Source organism: Drosophila obscura, unplaced genomic scaffold, assembly GCF_018151105.1.
Source record: "Drosophila obscura isolate BZ-5 IFL unplaced genomic scaffold, ASM1815110v1 contig_1, whole genome shotgun sequence".
Lineage (NCBI taxonomy): Eukaryota > Metazoa > Arthropoda > Insecta > Diptera > Drosophilidae > Drosophila > Drosophila obscura.
This window is the reverse complement of record NW_024542679.1, coordinates 1,673,882-1,693,073: the sequence shown is the minus strand read 5'-3', so window position 1 is coordinate 1,693,073 and position 19,192 is coordinate 1,673,882. Positions and strand designations below refer to the sequence as shown.

Here is a 19,192-nt window from a genome sequence, read left to right as displayed (position 1 = left end):
CAGGTACCAGTCGCGTCGGTCTGCCGAGTGGACCCAACAGCCGCAAGAGCTCCATTCTGGATCTCACGCAGCAGCAGCAACAACTCCAGCAGCTGCAGCTACAGCAGCTGCAGCAGCAGCAGCAACAGCAGCAACAGCAGCAGCAACATCTGCCAATTGGCATTGGCAACAACGACACCAGTCCGCCGTCCGATGAGGAAGACAAGCGCTTCCGACCCCGCTGGAAGGGATCGGGCAGCCAGCTGCCGCCCCAGAGCCCCAAGCAGGCGCTGTCGAGACTCAAGCAGGCCGCCTCCGTCTCGAATGTGGCCCAGGAGAGGCACAACCAGCTGCTGGGCTCCTCCAGTCAGGGCGACGGCTCGCCGCAGCATCAGCAGCAGCAGGCCAATCTACGCAAGGGCAGCATGATTAATCTGCGTGGTCCGGGCCAGGGCCAGGGCCCGGGCCAGGATATGCTCTCTGCCGGCCAGCTGCAGCAGCAGCAGCGAAAGAGCAGCATGTTTCAGCTGGGAGAGGCCCAGGCGCAGCCCCAGGCACAGTCGCTGCAGCGCAAGGGCAGCATGTATGTGGGCAAGGGCAGCGACTCGCCCACCATGGGCACTCCGACGCGGAAGGGCAGCATCTATCAGCGGACCAGCACGGATAGCGGCGACAGTCCGCAGCGGAAGCAGAGCGTGGTCAAGACCCTCAGCGGCAGCTATGTTAATGTCTCGGCCATCACCGGCAGCGAGTCGAGCTACGGCCTGAAGCTGGGTCCTTCGCAGATCCATCCCAAGGGTTACCGGCTGACCACGGCTCGTTATGGGGAGCTGAAGATGGGTTTTGTGAAAATCAAAGGGAACGTCGAGGTGGAGGTGAGTGGACATCGGTGTCCATCTGTGCTTCTCCTTTTTAATATCCCTTGTTGCAGCTAATTTGTGCTCGTAATATTGTCAACGAGGACTGCGAGACGCCTCCAGACACATATGTCAAATGTTACATCAAGGATGGGGAGCGATTGCGGCACAAGAAGAAGACGCGCGTGGTGCGCCACTCCGCGGAGCCATTCTACAGGCAGACCATTAAGTATCAGGTGAGCAGATGGGGCATTGTTACAGGTGCCAGCGATGTGAATGTGGATGACGATGATGATGAATCTGATGGCCATGACTCGCCAACGCGTCGGGATGTTATTACCTTCTGCCAGCATTGTAATGCGATTAATGGCGGCTGGCCCCGGAGCGGATGGGTGCCATGGATGAGGCCAATTTTCGATGCCAGCAGGCAGCTGCCAGTCGTTAATTTATTGGGGATGTATCCACATGCATCCACGGAGAAGCTGCATGCATGTGACCGTGGGGCACGTGCCATATTTATTTTTAACCATAATAAATACACGACCAAATTTGTATGTAAATAAATCTTCCTATCCTTTACCGGTGCACAGAGCTCGGACGTCTTTGGGCGGAACATCGTCATCATGGTGTGGCAGCGATGCGTGGGATTCGAGCACAACCAGGGCCTGGGCGGCACGGAGGTGAATCTGGACAAGGTGAACATCGGACAGCACATCAACGGCTGGTATCCGCTGTTCCCCATGCACAGCTACGGGGGCTCCGACTCGGACAACTCTCCTTGACCGAACACGCCAGCGCGTGAGACATCGAAAACAATAATTCAAATGAAATGCATGACACCAAGAGAACATAAACTCGTAATACTTCAACTGAAAGCTCAATTTGTTAGCGCCTAAGTATGGATCAGCCATATAAAATATTACACTCCCCTTATCAGCAGATATAGCATCTCCCAATTGAAGCAAACCTAGCAAGCTGCATTATAGTATGCGTCCCTCTGTATGTAATACTCGTAGTTATAGTCAATGAGCTTAGCATATCGGTTGGCAGTGGGCAGTGGGCAGTAGGCAGTAGGCAGGAGGTCTGGGTTATGGGTTATACTACTTACTAAGTATTCACGGTGAGAGAGCTTTGTAAGTAAGGTACGTACGGTAGGGGTAGGGCTAAGGGTAAGGGTTAGGGCAGCACGGTGCGAGTAATCGTACATTACTATATCAGACAGCACAATAATTGAGTTGAGATAAGAGGAACCGAGAGTAACCGAGAGTACCAGAGATAGCTACAATATATAGGAATATTTACGCGTATAAACATATATATTTTTGTGCGTTGTGCGTTGTGTTTGTGAAAGTTTAATGTTGTTTGCATTTGAATCGAATCGAGAAATGAAACGGGCGACTGAAACAATAATGTTGAAATTTTGTGGCAACGAAGACAGAGCGAGAGAAAAAAGGGTCAAAGTATGGCAGCACGTCAAGGATAATGGGTATATCTAAGTGTTAATTAAATGTTGCGCAAATACAAATACAATTACAATAGTCTCCAACAATCTTTACAGTTAAGTGTACAGCTGAAAGGTTTCCACTGTTTCACACATGAAATAAAACTACCAACATGCGTACCTACCTACCTACCTACCTACCTACCCCTACCAAATCTAGCAGAAGGAACACAAATGATATCTTTAAATTTAATGTGACAATCTTTATGGATGGGTGTCTGGTGTCTGGTGTCTGGTGTGTTGTGTGCTTCTGTGTGGATGTGGATGTGAGATTTGAGTGCGACTGAAGCGTGATTAAGACGAATTTACTGTAGTCATTTTATGGTAGGACATTGATTGCAACACAGCATTGGAAAAGGCATCCTTCTGTTCCTTCCTTCCATCTATCCTATTCCTTCGTATCTCGCTCCCAACTAACTCTCGCACCCGTTCAACCCGAAGCTTCAGCTACGAACAGGACAATCTCTTGTAACGACAAACGTGTGAAATTTACAATTTCGGAACTTGTGTATTAAATCTAATCAACGTTCAACCTAATGACTTGGAGTTTCAAACTAAACAAATTACAAATATATACACACTTATTTACATACTATAGCTATTATGTACTATACTTAAGCCATCTGCAGAGGCAGGGCATTGTGAAACTTTTACTATCCCCTATCCAAACTGTTTACCTGCCTGCTACGGCTTCGGCTACGGCTACGGTTATCCTTCCGGGCAGGCGGCTCTTTTAAACGCTAGTTAACTAAAAAAATGTCTTTAAATTCAAACTTAACGACTCCTTGATCTGTACTCGTACACACATATATCCGTATATCAAGGACTCTTCTTATTGTTAGATAGTTGCTTTAAAAACCAGCGCAGAATACCTATGTATGTAGTGGCCAGATAATCCGTTTTGTCTGGGCATAGTCATTGTTGTAGAACTTGTAAGTAGAACTAATACTAATGCGCGTACTTGGTAGTTGAGTTGTCAAGGTAGTCAGGGTAAAAGTGAAACAAAAAGTCGTTGCATTCCTGTTTTTTCGATTAGTTCGGCTATAATTACTCTTCACAATCTCTGGCTGTCGACTAACCCGAGTTGTTTTACACGGAATAAGGGTAAGGGCAAACGTAGTTGGGTGACGAAAACTAAAAATGGTTGTGCTATCTCAAAAACATACAAATATTCTAAATGTTGAAACTACATATTTTTTTCGGCAAAAACGAAGAAGAAATTGCTGCTAAATCTACTACTTAAGTCTATTGGTCTTTTCTACTAAACCTATTATAACTATTACCCACTTATTGAACTTATCCAAAGAGTTAGTTACTTAAACAACGACGAGTACTTTGATCACTGTAAAAATAACACCATATCAGCGTGTAGCGTTGGGAGCCGATAATCATCGGTAGATTGAGGATTGCGCTTTAAAAGTGCCGAGTGGCTGTAGGCAAGGCTTGTAAGAATACTACTATACATATACTTATACTTATATACATATAACCTTAACGATTTGTTAAAAATTATTACCTAGCAATTACCTGCATTACACTATGTAAATCAATATATACCGATGTGAACTACATACATACATATATGAATATTATTATGTTTAATATGGTATCTGGTAACTGGTAACTGTAGTAAAACCAAATGACACCCCCACATCAATGTGTGTATCAAATTGAGTTTCAATAAACATAAAATATTTATTTGGAGTCAGTTGTTTCATTTCCATTGAGGAATGGGAACTGCCGATCGACAGACAGGATTCTCACGATCCTATGGATGTTGGTAGTACTCCGGGAAAGTCAGAAATGTCTATATCGGAAGATAAATCTCGGTGTTAAAGCGATTGAATTAAAAATAACGGTACAAAGGCAATATCTTTAATTTTATTGATCCCCCCTGGCTGAAAACGATCGAGGACATTTTTCCGATCAGAAGGATGCGTAGCACGTCCAGATCGGACAAGAAACGGCAGAGTTATAGCGATTTAGTTAAACAGGCTAAATCAGCACACTTTGAACATCGCGCCAACGTTAACGTAGAATTAACATTGACATAACTTTAACATTAAATAATGTCTGACAAAAGCTCGTCAACATGAAACTGTCAAATGTAGTACCAGAACTGTCCAGTAGCGCGCCACAAGTCAACCTTCTCAAAAATTAACTGTGGCGCGCGCATGTTGTGAGCGGAAATTTCTCGAACTAATCTAATGTAGTTCCAGAAGTGACCGTCGATCACAGGTGAACCACAACCATAGTTCAAGAAACTACCGCTGAAAGCAGCGGCGTCTCCACCTTCCACCGCTTATCGTTTTTTCTTGTTTCTCTTTGTATTTCGTTACTCTCTCTTTTCGCTCTTCTTTTTCTCATTTTCTGCCTCCACTTTCCAGTAGAGGTGGAGAAACATAGATGAAATTTTTTTTTTAAATTTTTTGGAAACATCGATGCTTTGTGGCAACCATCGATGTTTTTTCCGCGACACTAAAGTAAAGGAAACGCAGAAGGTATGTGTAAAATATATTTATAAATTGAACTATTTACTGTATTTAGATGTTTTCAGATATTCAATTGGTGGTGTAGGCAACGTCGGTGGATGTGTGGCAATGGAAAACTTCCTAAACCGTAAGTATTCATAGAAGTAATACACATGACAACTTTGAGCCACTTATACCTTTTGCAAATGTTAGGAACAACTAAGGAAAATTACGAGTCTCTGGCTCCTGCTACGAAGAGGAAGCGCGAGACCTCGGACGTGTGGCAGCATTTCAAGAAAACGGCCGATAATAATAAAGCAGTATGCATTTACTGCGGAAAAATGCTTAAGACAGGTGGAAACACTACCAACTTGTGGGACCATGTACAGAGGATTCATCCAAAGAAAGCAACAACAGACAAAGTTTCTGAACCAACGAAGTTGGATGCGTTTGTGGTGCGAAGTGTCGAGTATGTTTATGTTTATCAATAAGAACCAAACCATTTTTTGTTTAACTTATAGAATAAGTTTTGAATTTTTTTTGCTTTTACGAATAAAGCTTTTAATTTTGTTATGAAATGAACCAAATCTTTTCAATTAAATCAATTTAATTTTTTTTTAAATTGAATTTAGAGCAAAAAAAAAATTGTTTCTATTTATTTAAAACATCGATGTTTCATCGATGTTTTTTTTGAAAACATCGAAAAACATCGATGTCCAGGAACATCGATGTTTCTCCACCTCTACTTTCCAGCGCTCAAGTGGCAGAAAACCGTTAAATTCAAATCTGAGATACCAGGCGCACAGAAATCAGCAGAAGGTCGCTGGCTTTTTTTTAATTATCGTTTTTTCTTGTCTCTCTTTGTATTTCGTTGCTCTCTTTTTTCGATCTAATTTCTCTCATTTTCTGCCTCCAACTTCCACCGCTCAAATGGCAGAAAACCGTTAAATTCAAATCTGAGATACCAGGCGCACAGAAATCAGCAGAAGGTTGCTGGTTTTTTTTAATTATCGTTTTTTCTTGTTTCTCTTTGTATTTCGTTGCTCTCTCTTTTCGCTCTTCTTTTTCTCATTTTCTGCCTCCACTTTCAACCGCATAAATGGCAGAAAACCGTTAAATTCAAATCTGAGATACCAGGAGCACAGAAATCAGCAGAAGGTCGCTGGTTATTTTTAAGTATCGTTTTTTCTTGTTTCTCTTTGTATTTCGTTGCTCTCTCTTTTCGCTCTTCTTTTTCTCATTTTCCGCCTCCACTTTCCACCGCTCAAATGGCAGAAAACCGTTAAATTCAAATCTGAGATACCAGGCGCACAGAAATCAGCAGAAGGTCGCTGGTTTCTTTTAATTATCGTTTTTTCTTGTTTCTCTTTTTATTTCGTTGCTCTCTCTTTTCGCTCTTCTTTTTCTCATTTTCCGCCTCCACTTTCCACCGCTCAAATGGCAGAAAACCGTTAAATTCAAATCTGAGATACCAGGCGCACAGAAATTAGCAGAAGGTCGCTGGTTTTTTTTGAATTATCGTTTTTTCTTGTTTCTCTTTGTATTTCGTTGCTCTCTCTTTTCGCTCTTCTTTTTCTCATTTTCTGCCTCCACTTCCAACCGCTCAAATGGCAGAAAACCGTTAAATTCAAATCTGAGATACCAGGCGCACAGAAATCAGCAGAAGGTCGCTGGTTTTTTTTAATTATCGTTTTTTCTTGTTTCTCTTTTTATTTCGTTGCTCTCTCTTTTCGCTCTTCTTTTTCTCATTTTCCGCCTCCACTTTCCACCGCTCAAATGGCAGAAAACCGTTAAATTCAAATCTGAGATACCAGGCGCACAGAAATCAGCAGAAGGTCGCTGGTTTTTTTTAATTATCGTTTTTTCTTGTTTCTCTTTGTATTTCGTTGCTCTCTTTTTTCGATCTAATTTCTCTCATTTTCTGCCTCCAACTTCCACCGCTCAAATGGCAGAAAACCGTTAAATTCAAATCTGAGATACCAGGAGCACAGAAATCAGCAGAAGGTCGCTGGTTTTTTTTAAGTATCGTTTTTTCTTGTTTCTCTTTGTATTTCGTTGCTCTCTCTTTTCGCTCTTCTTTTTCTCATTTTCTGCCTCCACTTTCCACCGCTCAAATGGCAGAAAACCGTTAAATTCAAATCTGAGATACCAGGAGCACAGAAATCAGCAGAAGGTCGCTGGTTATTTTTAAGTATCGTTTTTTCTTGTTTCTCTTTGTATTTCGTTGCTCTCTCTTTTCGCTCTTCTTTTTCTCATTCTCTGCCTCCACTTTCCACCGCTCAAATGGCAGAAAACCGTTAAATTCAAATCTGAGATACCAGGCGCACAGAAATCAGCAGAAGGTCGCTGGTTTTTTTTAATTATCGTTTTTTCTTGTTTCTCTTTGTATTTCGTTGCTCTCTCTTTTCGCTCTTCTTTTTCTCATTTTCTGCCTCCACTTTCCACCGCTCAAATGGCAGAAAACCGTTAAATTCAAATCTGAGATACCAGGCGCACAGAAATCAGCAGAAGGTAGCTGGTTTTTTTTAATTATCGTTTTTTCTTGTCTCTCTTTGTATTTCGTTGCTCTCTTTTTTCGATCTAATTTCTCTCATTTTCTGCCTCCAACTTCCACCGCTCAAATGGCAGAAAACCGTTAAATTCAAATCTGAGATACCAGGCGCACAGAAATCAGCAGAAGGTTGCTGGTTTTTTTTAATTATCGTTTTTCTTTTTTCTCTTTTATTTCGTTGCTCTCTCTTTTCGCTCTTCTTTTCTCATTTTCTGCCTCCACTTTCCACCGCTCAAATGGCAGAAAACCATTAAATTAAAATCTGAGATACCAGGCGCACAGAAATCAGCAGAAGGTCGCTGGTTTTTTTTAATTATCGTTTTTTCTTGTCTCTCTTTGTATTTCGTTGCTCTCTTTTTTCGATCTAATTTCTCTTATTTTCTGCCTCCAATTTCCACCGCTCAAATGGCAGAAAACCGTTAAATTCAAATCTGAGATACCAGGCGCACAGAAATCAGCAGAAAGTCGCTGGTTTTTTTTAATTATCGTTTTTTCTTGTTTCTCTTTGTATTTCGTTGCTCTCTCTTTTCGCTCTTCTTTTTCTCATTTTCTGCCTCCACTTTCCACCGCTCAAATGGCAGAAAACCATTAAATTCAAATCTGAGATACCAGGCGCACAGAAATCAGCAGAAGGTCGCTGGTTTTTTTTAATTATCGTTTTTTTTCTTGTTTCTCTTTGTATTTCGTTGCTCTCTCTTTTCGCTCTTCTTCTTCTCCTTTTCTGCCTCCACTTTCCACAGCTCACAGGGCAGAAAACGGCTAAATTCAAATCTGAGATACCAGGCGCACAGAAATCAGCAGAAGGTCGCTGGTTTCTTTTAATTATCGTTTTTTCTTGTTTCTCTTTGTATTTCGTTGCTCTCTCTTTTCGCTCTTCTTTTTCTCATTTTCTGCCTCCACTTTCCACCGCTCAAATGGCAGAAAACCGTTAAATTCAAATCTGAGATACCAGGCGCACAGAAATCAGCAGAAGGTCGCTGGTTTTTTTTAATTATCGTTTTTTCTTGTTTCTCTTTGTATTTCGTTGCTCTCTCTTTTCGCTCTTCTTTTTCTCATTTTCTGCCTCCACTTTCCACCGCTCAAATGGCAGAAAACCGTTAAATTCAAATCTGAGATACCAGGCGCACAGAAATTAGCAGAAGGTCGTTGGTTTTTTTTGAATTATCGTTTTTCTTGTTTCTCTTTGTATTTCGTTGCTCTCTCTTTTCGCTCTTCTTTTCTCATTTTCTCCTCCACTTCACCGCTCAAATGGCAGAAAACCGTTAAATCCAAATCTGAGATACCAGGCGCACAGAAATCAGCAGAAGGTCGCTGGTTTTTTTTAATTATCGTTTTTTCTTTTTTCTTTTATTTCGTTGCTCTCTCTTTTCGCTCTTCTTTTTCTCATTTTTCCGCCTCCACTTTCCACCGCTGGAATGGAGGCAGAAAACGGTTAAATTAAATCGACAAGGCGCAACAGAAATAGCAGAAGGTCGCTGGTTTTTTTTAATTAAAAAAAACCAGCGACCTTCTGCTGATTTCGTTGCTCTCTCTTTTCGATCTTGAATTTAACGGTTTTCTGCATCCGAGCGTTGAAGTGGAAACAGAAAACGAGAAAAAGAAGAGCGAAAAGAGAGAGCAACGAAATACAAAGAGAAACAATTAAAAACGTTTATTAAACCAGCGACCTTCTGCTGATTTCTGTGCGCCTCATTTAGATTTGAATTTAACGGTTTTCTGCCATTTGAGCGGTGGAAAGTGGAGGCAGAAAATGAGAAAAAGAAGAGCGAAAAGAGAGAGCAACGAAATACAAAGAGAAACAAGAAAACAACTATAATTAAAAAAAACCAGCGACCTTCTGCTGATTTCTGTGCGCCTGGTATCTCATTTGAATTTAACGGTTTTCTCCCTTTTAAGCGGTGGAAAGTGGAGGCAGAAAATGAGAAAAAGAAGAGCGAAAAGAGAGAGCAACGAAATACAAAGAGAAACAAGAAAAAACGATAATTAAAAAAACCAGCGACCTTCTGCTGATTTCTGTGCGCCTGGTATCTCAGATTTGAAGTTAACGGTTTTCTGCCATTTGAGCGGTGGAAAGTGGAGGCAGAAAATGAGAAAAAGAAGAGCGAAAAGAGAGAGCAACGAAATACAAAGAGAAACAAGAAAAAACTATAATTTAAAAAAACCAGCCCCCTTCTGCTGATTTCTGTGCGCCTGGTATCTCAGATTTGAAGTTAACGGTTTTCTGCCATTTGAGCGGTGGAAAGTGGAGGCAGAAAATGAGAAAAAGAAGAGCGAAAAGAGAGAGCAACGAAATACAAAGAGAAACAAGAAAAAACTATAATTAAAAAAACCCAGCGACCTTCTGCTGATTTCTGTGCGCCTGGTATCTCAGATTTGAATTTAACGGATTTCTGCCATTTGAGCGGTGGAAAGTGGAGGCAGAAAATGAGAAAAAGAAGAGCGAAAAGAGAGAGCAACGAAATACAAAGAGAAACAAGAAAAAACTATAATTTAAAAAAACCAGCGACCTTCTGCTGATTTCTGTGCGCCTGGTATCTCAGATTTGAATTTAACGGTTTTCTGCCATTTGAGCGGTGGAAAGTGGAGGCAGAAAATGAGAAAAATTAGATCGAACAAAGAGAGCAACGAAATACAACGAGAAACAAGAAAAAACGGTAATTAAAAAAACCAGCGACCTTCTGCTGATTTCTGTGCGCCTGGTATCTCAGATTTGAATTTAACGGTTTTCTGCCATTTGAGCGGTGGAAAGTGGAGGCAGAAAATGAGAAAAAGAATAGCGAAAAGAGAGAGCAACGAAATACAAAGAGAAACAAGAAAAGACGATAATTAAAAAAACCCAGCGACCTTCTGCTGATTTCTGTGCGCCTGGTATCTCAGATTTGAATTTAACGGTTTTCTGCCATTTGAGCGGTTGAAAGTGGAGGCAGAAAATGAGAAAAAGAAGAGCGAAAAGAGAGAGCAACGAAATACAAAGACAAACAAGAAAAAACGATAATTAAAAAACCAGCGACCTTCTGCTGATTTCTGTGCGCCTGGTATCTCAGATTTGAATTTAACGGTTTTCTGCCATTTGAGCGGTGGAAAGTGGAGGCAGAAAATGAGAAAAAGAAGAGCGAAAAGAGAGAGCAACGAAATACAAAGAGAAACAAGAAAAGACGATAATTAAAAAAAACCAGCGACCTTCTGCTGATTTCTGTGCGCCTGGTATCTCAGATTTGAATTTAACGGTTTTCTGCCACTTGAGCGGTGGAAAGTGGAGGCAGAAAATCAGAAAAAGAAGAGCGAAAAGAGAGAGCAACGAAATACAAAGAGAAACAAGAAAAAACGATAATTAAAAAAAACCAGCGACCTTCTGCTGATTTCTGTGCGCCTGGTATCTCAGATTTCAATTTAACGGTTTTCTGCCATTTGAGCGGTTGAAAGTGGAGGCAGAAAATGAGAAAAAGAAGAGCGAAAAGAGAGAGCAACGAAACACAAAGAGAAACAAGAAAAAACGATAATTAAAAAAAACCAGCGACCTTCTGCTGATTTCTGTGCGCCTGGTATCTCAGATTTGAATTTAACGGTTTTCTGCCATTTGAGCGGTGGAAAGTGGAGGCAGAAAATGAGAAAAAGAAGAGCGAAAAGAGAGAGCAACGAAATACAAAGAGAAACAAGAAAAAACGATAATTAAAAAAACCCAGCGACCTTCTGCTGATTTCTGTGCGCCTGGTATCTCAGATTTGAATTTAACGGTTTTCTGCCATTTGAGCGGTTGAAAGTGGAGGCAGAAAATGAGAAAAAGAAGAGCGAAAAGAGAGAGCAACGAAATACAAAGAGAAACAAGAAAAAACTATAATTTAAAAAAACCAGCGACCTTCTGCTGATTTCTGTGCGCCTGGTATCTCAGATTTGAATTTAACGGTTTTCTGCCATTTGAGCGGTGGAAAGTGGAGGCAGAAAATGAGAAAAATTAGATCGAACAAAGAGAGCAACGAAATACAAAGAGAAACAAGAAAAAACTATAATTTAAAAAAACCAGCGACCTTCTGCTGATTTCTGTGCGCCTGGTATCTCAGATTTGAATTTAACGGTTTTCTGCCATTTGAGCGGTGGAAAGTGGAGGCAGAAAATGAGAAAAAGAAGAGCGAAAAGAGAGAGCAACGAAATACAAAGAGAAACAAGAAAAACGATAATTAAAAAAAACCAGCGACCTTCTGCTGATTTCTGTGCGCCTGGTATCTCAGTTTTGAATTTAACGGTTTTCTGCCATTTGAGCGGTGGAAAGTGGAGGCAGAAAATGAGAAAAAGAAGAGCGAAAAGAGAGAGCAACGAAATACAAAGAGAAACAAGAAAAAACGATAATTAAAAAAACCCAGCGACCTTCTGCTGATTTCTGTGCGCCTGGTATCTCAGATTTGAATTTAACGGTTTTCTGCCATTTGAGCGGTTGAAAGTGGAGGCAGAAAATGAGAAAAAGAAGAGCGAAAAGAGAGAGCAACGAAATACAAAGAGAAACAAGAAAAAACTATAATTTAAAAAAACCAGCGACCTTCTGCTGATTTCTGTGCGCCTGGTATCTCAGATTTGAGTTTAACGGTTTTCTGCCATTTGAGCGGTGGAAAGTGGAGGCAGAAAATGAGAAAAATTAGATCGATAAAAAAGAGCAACGAAATACAAAAAGAAACAAGAAAAAACTATAATTTAAAAAAACCAGCGACCTTCTGCTGATTTCTGTGCGCCTGGTATCTCAGATTTGAATTTAACGGTTTTCTGCCATTTGAGCGGTGGAAGTGGAGGCAGAAAATGAGAAAAAGAAGAGCGAGAAGAGAGAGCAACGAAATACAAAGAGAAACAAGAAAAACGATAATTAAAAAAAACCAGCGACCTTCTGCTGATTTCTGTGCGCCTGGTATCTCAGATTTGAATTTAACGGTTTTCTGCCATTTGAGCGGTGGAAAGTGGAGGCAGAAAATGAGAAAAAGAAGAGCGAAAAGAGAGAACAACGAAATACAAAGAGAAACAAGAAAAACCGATAATTAAAAAAAACCAGCGACCTTCTGCTGATTTCTGTGCGCCTGGTATCTCAGATTTGAATTTAACGGTTTTCTGCCATTTGAGCGGTGGAAAGTGGAGGCAGAAAATAAGAAAAAGAAGAGCGAAAAAAAAGAGAGCAACGAAATACAAAGAGAAACAAGAAAAAACGATAATTAAAAAAACCCAGCGACCTTCTGCTGATTTCTGTGCGCCTGGTATCTCAGATTTGAATTTAACGGTTTTCTGCCATTTGAGCGGTTGAAAGTGGAGGCAGAAAATGAGAAAAAGAAGAGCGAAAAGAGAGAGCAACGAAATACAAAGAGAAACAAGAAAAGACGATAATTAAAAAAACCCAGCGACCTTCTGCTGATTTCTGTGCGCCTGGTATCTCAGATTTGAATTTAACGGTTTTCTGCCATTTGAGCGGTTGAAAGTGGAGGCAGAAAATGAGAAAAAGAAGAGCGAAAAGAGAGAGCAACGAAATACAAAGACAAACAAGAAAAAACGATAATTAAAAAACCAGCGACCTTCTGCTGATTTCTGTGCGCCTGGTATCTCAGATTTGAATTTAACGGTTTTCTGCCATTTGAGCGGTGGAAAGTGGAGGCAGAAAATGAGAAAAAGAAGAGCGAAAAGAGAGAGCAACGAAATACAAAGAGAAACAAGAAAAGACGATAATTAAAAAAAACCAGCGACCTTCTGCTGATTTCTGTGCGCCTGGTATCTCAGATTTGAATTTAACGGTTTTCTGCCACTTGAGCGGTGGAAAGTGGAGGCAGAAAATCAGAAAAAGAAGAGCGAAAAGAGAGAGCAACGAAATACAAAGAGAAACAAGAAAAAACGATAATTAAAAAAAACCAGCGACCTTCTGCTGATTTCTGTGCGCCTGGTATCTCAGATTTCAATTTAACGGTTTTCTGCCATTTGAGCGGTTGAAAGTGGAGGCAGAAAATGAGAAAAAGAAGAGCGAAAAGAGAGAGCAACGAAACACAAAGAGAAACAAGAAAAAACGATAATTAAAAAAAACCAGCGACCTTCTGCTGATTTCTGTGCGCCTGGTATCTCAGATTTGAATTTAACGGTTTTCTGCCATTTGAGCGGTGGAAAGTGGAGGCAGAAAATGAGAAAAAGAAGAGCGAAAAGAGAGAGCAACGAAATACAAAGAGAAACAAGAAAAAACGATAATTAAAAAAACCCAGCGACCTTCTGCTGATTTCTGTGCGCCTGGTATCTCAGATTTGAATTTAACGGTTTTCTGCCATTTGAGCGGTTGAAAGTGGAGGCAGAAAATGAGAAAAAGAAGAGCGAAAAGAGAGAGCAACGAAATACAAAGAGAAACAAGAAAAAACTATAATTTAAAAAAACCAGCGACCTTCTGCTGATTTCTGTGCGCCTGGTATCTCAGATTTGAATTTAACGGTTTTCTGCCATTTGAGCGGTGGAAAGTGGAGGCAGAAAATGAGAAAAATTAGATCGAACAAAGAGAGCAACGAAATACAAAGAGAAACAAGAAAAAACTATAATTTAAAAAAACCAGCGACCTTCTGCTGATTTCTGTGCGCCTGGTATCTCAGATTTGAATTTAACGGTTTTCTGCCATTTGAGCGGTGGAAAGTGGAGGCAGAAAATGAGAAAAAGAAGAGCGAAAAGAGAGAGCAACGAAATACAAAGAGAAACAAGAAAAACGATAATTAAAAAAAACCAGCGACCTTCTGCTGATTTCTGTGCGCCTGGTATCTCAGTTTTGAATTTAACGGTTTTCTGCCATTTGAGCGGTGGAAAGTGGAGGCAGAAAATGAGAAAAAGAAGAGCGAAAAGAGAGAGCAACGAAATACAAAGAGAAACAAGAAAAAACGATAATTAAAAAAACCCAGCGACCTTCTGCTGATTTCTGTGCGCCTGGTATCTCAGATTTGAATTTAACGGTTTTCTGCCATTTGAGCGGTTGAAAGTGGAGGCAGAAAATGAGAAAAAGAAGAGCGAAAAGAGAGAGCAACGAAATACAAAGAGAAACAAGAAAAAACTATAATTTAAAAAAACCAGCGACCTTCTGCTGATTTCTGTGCGCCTGGTATCTCAGATTTGAGTTTAACGGTTTTCTGCCATTTGAGCGGTGGAAAGTGGAGGCAGAAAATGAGAAAAATTAGATCGAACAAAGAGAGCAACGAAATACAAAGAGAAACAAGAAAAAACTATAATTTAAAAAAACCAGCGACCTTCTGCTGATTTCTGTGCGCCTGGTATCTCAGATTTGAATTTAACGGTTTTCTGCCATTTGAGCGGTGGAAAGTGGAGGCAGAAAATGAGAAAAAGAAGAGCGAGAAGAGAGAGCAACGAAATACAAAGAGAAACAAGAAAAACGATAATTAAAAAAAACCAGCGACCTTCTGCTGATTTCTGTGCGCCTGGTATCTCAGATTTGAATTTAACGGTTTTCTGCCATTTGAGCGGTGGAAAGTGGAGGCAGAAAATGAGAAAAAGAAGAGCGAAAAGAGAGAACAACGAAATACAAAGAGAAACAAGAAAAACCGATAATTAAAAAAAACCAGCGACCTTCTGCTGATTTCTGTGCGCCTGGTATCTCAGATTTGAATTTAACGGTTTTCTGCCATTTGAGCGGTGGAAAGTGGAGGCAGAAAATAAGAAAAAGAAGAGCGAAAAAAAAGAGAGCAACGAAATACAAAGAGAAACAAGAAAAAACGATAATTAAAAAAACCAGCGACCTTCTGCTGATTTCTGTGCGCCTGGTATCTCAGATTTGAATTTAACGGTTTTCTGCCATTTGAGCGGTTGAAAGTGGAGGCAGAAAATGAGAAAAAGAAGAGCGAAAAGAGAGAGCAACGAAATACAAAGAGAACAAGAAAAAACGATAATTTAAAAAAACCAGCGACCTTCTGCTGATTTCTGTGCGCCTGGTATCTCAGATTTGAATTTAACGGTTTTCTGCCATTTGAGCGGTTGAAAGTGGAGGCAGAAAATGAGAAAAAGAAGAGCGAAAAGAGAGAGCAACGAAATACAAAGAGAAACAAGAAAAAACTATAATTTAAAAAAACCAGCGACCTTCTGCTGATTTCTGTGCGCCTGGTATCTCAGTTTTGAATTTAACGGTTTTCTGCCATTTGAGCGGTGGAAAGTGGAGGCAGAAAATGAGAAAAAGAAGAGCGAAAAGAGAGAGCAACGAAATACAAAGACAAACAAGAAAAAACGATAATTAAAAAACCAGCGGCCTTCTGCTGATTTCTGTGCGCCTGGTATCTCAGATTTGAATTTAACGGTTTTCTGCCATTTGAGCGGTTGAAAGTGGAGGCAGAAAATGAGAAAAAGAAGAGCGAAAAGAGAGAGCAACGAAACACAAAGAGAAACAAGAAAAAACGATAATTAAAAAAAACCAGCGACCTTCTGCTGATTTCTGTGCGCCTGGTATCTCAGATTTGAATTTAACGGATTTCTGCCATTTGAGCGGTGGAAAGTGGAGGCAGAAAATGAGAAAAAGAAGAGCGAAAAGAGAGAGCAACGAAATACAAAGACAAACAAGAAAAAACTATAATTTAAAAAAACCAGCGGCCTTCTGCTGATTTCTGTGCGCCTGGTATCTCATATTTGAATTTAACGGTTTTCTGCCATTTGAGCGGTGGAAAGTGGAGGCAGAAAATGAGAAAAAGAAGAGCGAAAAGAGAGAGCAACGAAACACAAAGAGAAACAAGAAAAAACGATAATTAAAAAAAACCAGCGACCTTCTGCTGATTTCTGTGCGCCTGGTATCTCAGATTTGAATTTAACGGATTTCTGCCATTTGAGCGGTGGAAAGTGGAGGCAGAAAATGAGAAAAAGAAGAGCGAAAAGAGAGAGCAACGAAATACAAAGAGAAACAAGAAAAACGATAATTAAAAAAAACCAGCGACCTTCTGCTGATTTCTGTGCGCCTGGTATCTCAGTTTTGAATTTAACGGTTTTCTGCCATTTGAGCGGTGGAAAGTGGAGGCAGAAAATGAGAAAAAGAAGAGCGAAAAGAGAGAGCAACGAAACACAAAGAGAAACAAGAAAAAACGATAATTAAAAAAACCCAGCGACCTTCTGATGATTTCTGTGCGCCTGGTATCTCAGATTGGAATTTAACGGTTTTCTGCCATTTGAGCGGTTGAAAGTGGAGGCAGAAAATGAGAAAAAGAAGAGCGAAAAGAGAGAGCAACGAAATACAAAGAGAAACAAGAAAAAACGATAATTAAAAAAAACCAGCGACCTTCTGCTGATTTCTGTGCGCCTGGTATCTCAGATTTGAATTTAACGGGTTTCTGCCATTTGAGCGGTGGAAAGTGGAGGCAGAAAATGAGAAAAAGAAGAGCGAAAAGAGAGAGCAACGAAAACAAAGAGAAACAAGAAAAAACGATAATTAAAAAAAACCAGCGACCTTCTGCTGATTTCTGTGCGCCTGGTATCTCAGATTTGAATTTAAGAAGAGCGAGAAGAGAGAGCAACGAAATACAAAGAGAAACAAGAAAAACGATAATTAAAAAAAACCAGCGACCTTCTGCTGATTTCTGTGCGCCTGGTATCTCAGTTTTGAATTTAACGGTTTTCTGCCATTTGAGCGGTGGAAAGTGGAGGCAGAAAATGAGAAAAAGAAGAGCGAAAAGAGAGAGCAACGAAATACAAAGAGAAACAAGAAAAAACGATAATTAAAAAAAACCAGCGACCTTCTGCTGATTTCTGTGCGCCTGGTATCTCAGATTTGAATTTAACGGTTTTCTGCCATTTGAGCGGTGGAAAGTGGAGGCAGAAAATGAGAAAAAGAAGAGCGAAAAGAGAGAGCAACGAAATACAAAGAGAAACAAGAAAAAACGATAATTAAAAAAACCCAGCGACCTTCTGATGATTTCTGTGCGCCTGGTATCTCAGATTGGAATTTAACGGTTTTCTGCCATTTGAGCGGTTGAAAGTGGAGGCAGAAAATGAGAAAAAGAAGAGCGAAAAGAGAGAGCAACGAAAACAAAGAGAAACAAGAAAAAACGATAATTAAAAAAAACCAGCGACCTTCTGCTGATTTCTGTGCGCCTGGTATCTCAGATTTAAATTTAACGGGTTTCTGCCATTTGAGCGGTGGAAAGTGGAGGCAGAAAATGAGAAAAAGAAGAGCGAAAAGAGAGAGCAACGAAAACAAAGAGAAACAAGAAAAAACGATAATTAAAAAAAACCAGCGACCTTCTGCTGATTTCTGTGCGCCTGGTATCTCAGATTTGAATTTAAGAAGAGCGAGAAGAGAGAGCAACGAAATACAAAGAGAAACAAGAAAAACGATAATTAAAAAAAACCAGCGACCTTCTGCTGATTTCTGTGCGCCTGGTATCTCAGTTTTGAATTTAACGGTTTTCTGCCATTTGAGCGGTGGAAAGTGGAGGCAGAAAATGAGAAAAAGAAGAGCGAAAAGAGAGAGCAACGAAATACAAAGAGAAACAAGAAAAAACGATAATTAAAAAAAACCAGCGACCTTCTGCTGATTTCTGTGCGCCTGGTATCTCAGATTTGAATTTAACGGTTTTCTGCCATTTGAGCGGTGGAAAGTGGAGGCAGAAAATGAGAAAAAGAAGAGCGAAAAGAGAGAGCAACGAAATACAAAGAGAAACAAGAAAAAACGATAATTAAAAAAACCCAGCGACCTTCTGATGATTTCTGTGCGCCTGGTATCTCAGATTGGAATTTAACGGTTTTCTGCCATTTGAGCGGTTGAAAGTGGAGGCAGAAAATGAGAAAAAGAAGAGCGAAAAGAGAGAGCAACGAAAACAAAGAGAAACAAGAAAAAACGATAATTAAAAAAAACCAGCGACCTTCTGCTGATTTCTGTGCGCCTGGTATCTCAGATTTGAATTTAACGGGTTTCTGCCATTTGAGCGGTGGAAAGTGGAGGCAGAAAATGAGAAAAAGAAGAGCGAAAAGAGAGAGCAACGAAATACAAAGAGAAACAAGAAAAAACGATAATTAAAAAAAACCAGCGACCTTCTGCTGATTTCTGTGCGCCTGGTATCTCAGATTTGAATTTAAGAAGAGCGAGAAGAGAGAGCAACGAAATACAAAGAGAAACAAGAAAAACGATAATTAAAAAAAACCAGCGACCTTCTGCTGATTTCTGTGCGCCTGGTATCTCAGTTTTGAATTTAACGGTTTTCTGCCATTTGAGCGGTGGAAAGTGGAGGCAGAAAATGAGAAAAAGAAGAGCGAAAAGAGAGAGCAACGAAATACAAAGAGAAACAAGAAAAGACGATAATTAAAAAAAACCAGCAACCTTCTGCTGATTTCTGTGCGCCTGGTATCTCAGATTTGAATTTAACGGGTTTCTGCCATTTGAGCGGTGGAAAGTGGAGGCAGAAAATGAGAAAAAGAAGAGCGAAAAGAGATAGCAACGAAATACAAAGAGAAACAAGAAAAAACGATAATTAAAAAAAACCAGCGACCTTCTGCTGATTTCTGTGCGCCTGGTATCTCAGATTTGAATTTAACGGTTTTCTGCCATTTGAGCGGTGGAAAGTGGAGGCAGAAAATGAGAAAAAGAAGAGCGAAAAGAGAGAGCAACGAAATACAAAGAGAAACAAGAAAAAACGATAATTAAAAAAACCCAGCGACCTTCTGATGATTTCTGTGCGCCTGGTATCTCAGATTGGAATTTAACGGTTTTCTGCCATTTGAGCGGTTGAAAGTGGAGGCAGAAAATGAGAAAAAGAAGAGCGAAAAGAGAGAGCAACGAAAACAAAGAGAAACAAGAAAAAACGATAATTAAAAAAAACCAGCGACCTTCTGCTGATTTCTGTGCGCCTGGTATCTCAGA

At 40.3% G+C, this 19,192-nt stretch overlaps 1 protein-coding gene and 1 long non-coding RNA gene across 4 annotated transcripts in view; both read left to right on the top strand.

The window, feature by feature from the left end:
• The window catches only part of LOC111069601 (regulating synaptic membrane exocytosis protein 2), a 36,209-nt gene extending 34,213 nt beyond the window's left edge, over positions 1-1,996 (top strand). For all 3 annotated transcript variants that reach the window (XM_041591752.1, XM_041591750.1, XM_022359733.2), the window contains 3 exons: positions 4-854; positions 911-1,072; positions 1,427-1,996. In XM_041591752.1, coding sequence (XP_041447686.1) covers positions 4-854; positions 911-1,072; positions 1,427-1,618 — 1,205 coding nt within the window. In that variant the 3' untranslated portion in view covers positions 1,619-1,996. The remainder of the gene's footprint in view (positions 1-3; positions 855-910; positions 1,073-1,426) is intronic.
• A 2,756-nt stretch (positions 1,997-4,752) lies between these two features.
• Positions 4,753-5,257, top strand: LOC121403802. The gene is made up of 3 exons (XR_005967816.1): positions 4,753-4,838; positions 4,895-4,956; positions 5,022-5,257. It is a non-coding gene; the product is annotated as an uncharacterized LOC121403802 (long non-coding RNA).
• Positions 5,258-19,192: the final 13,935 nt, after the last annotated feature.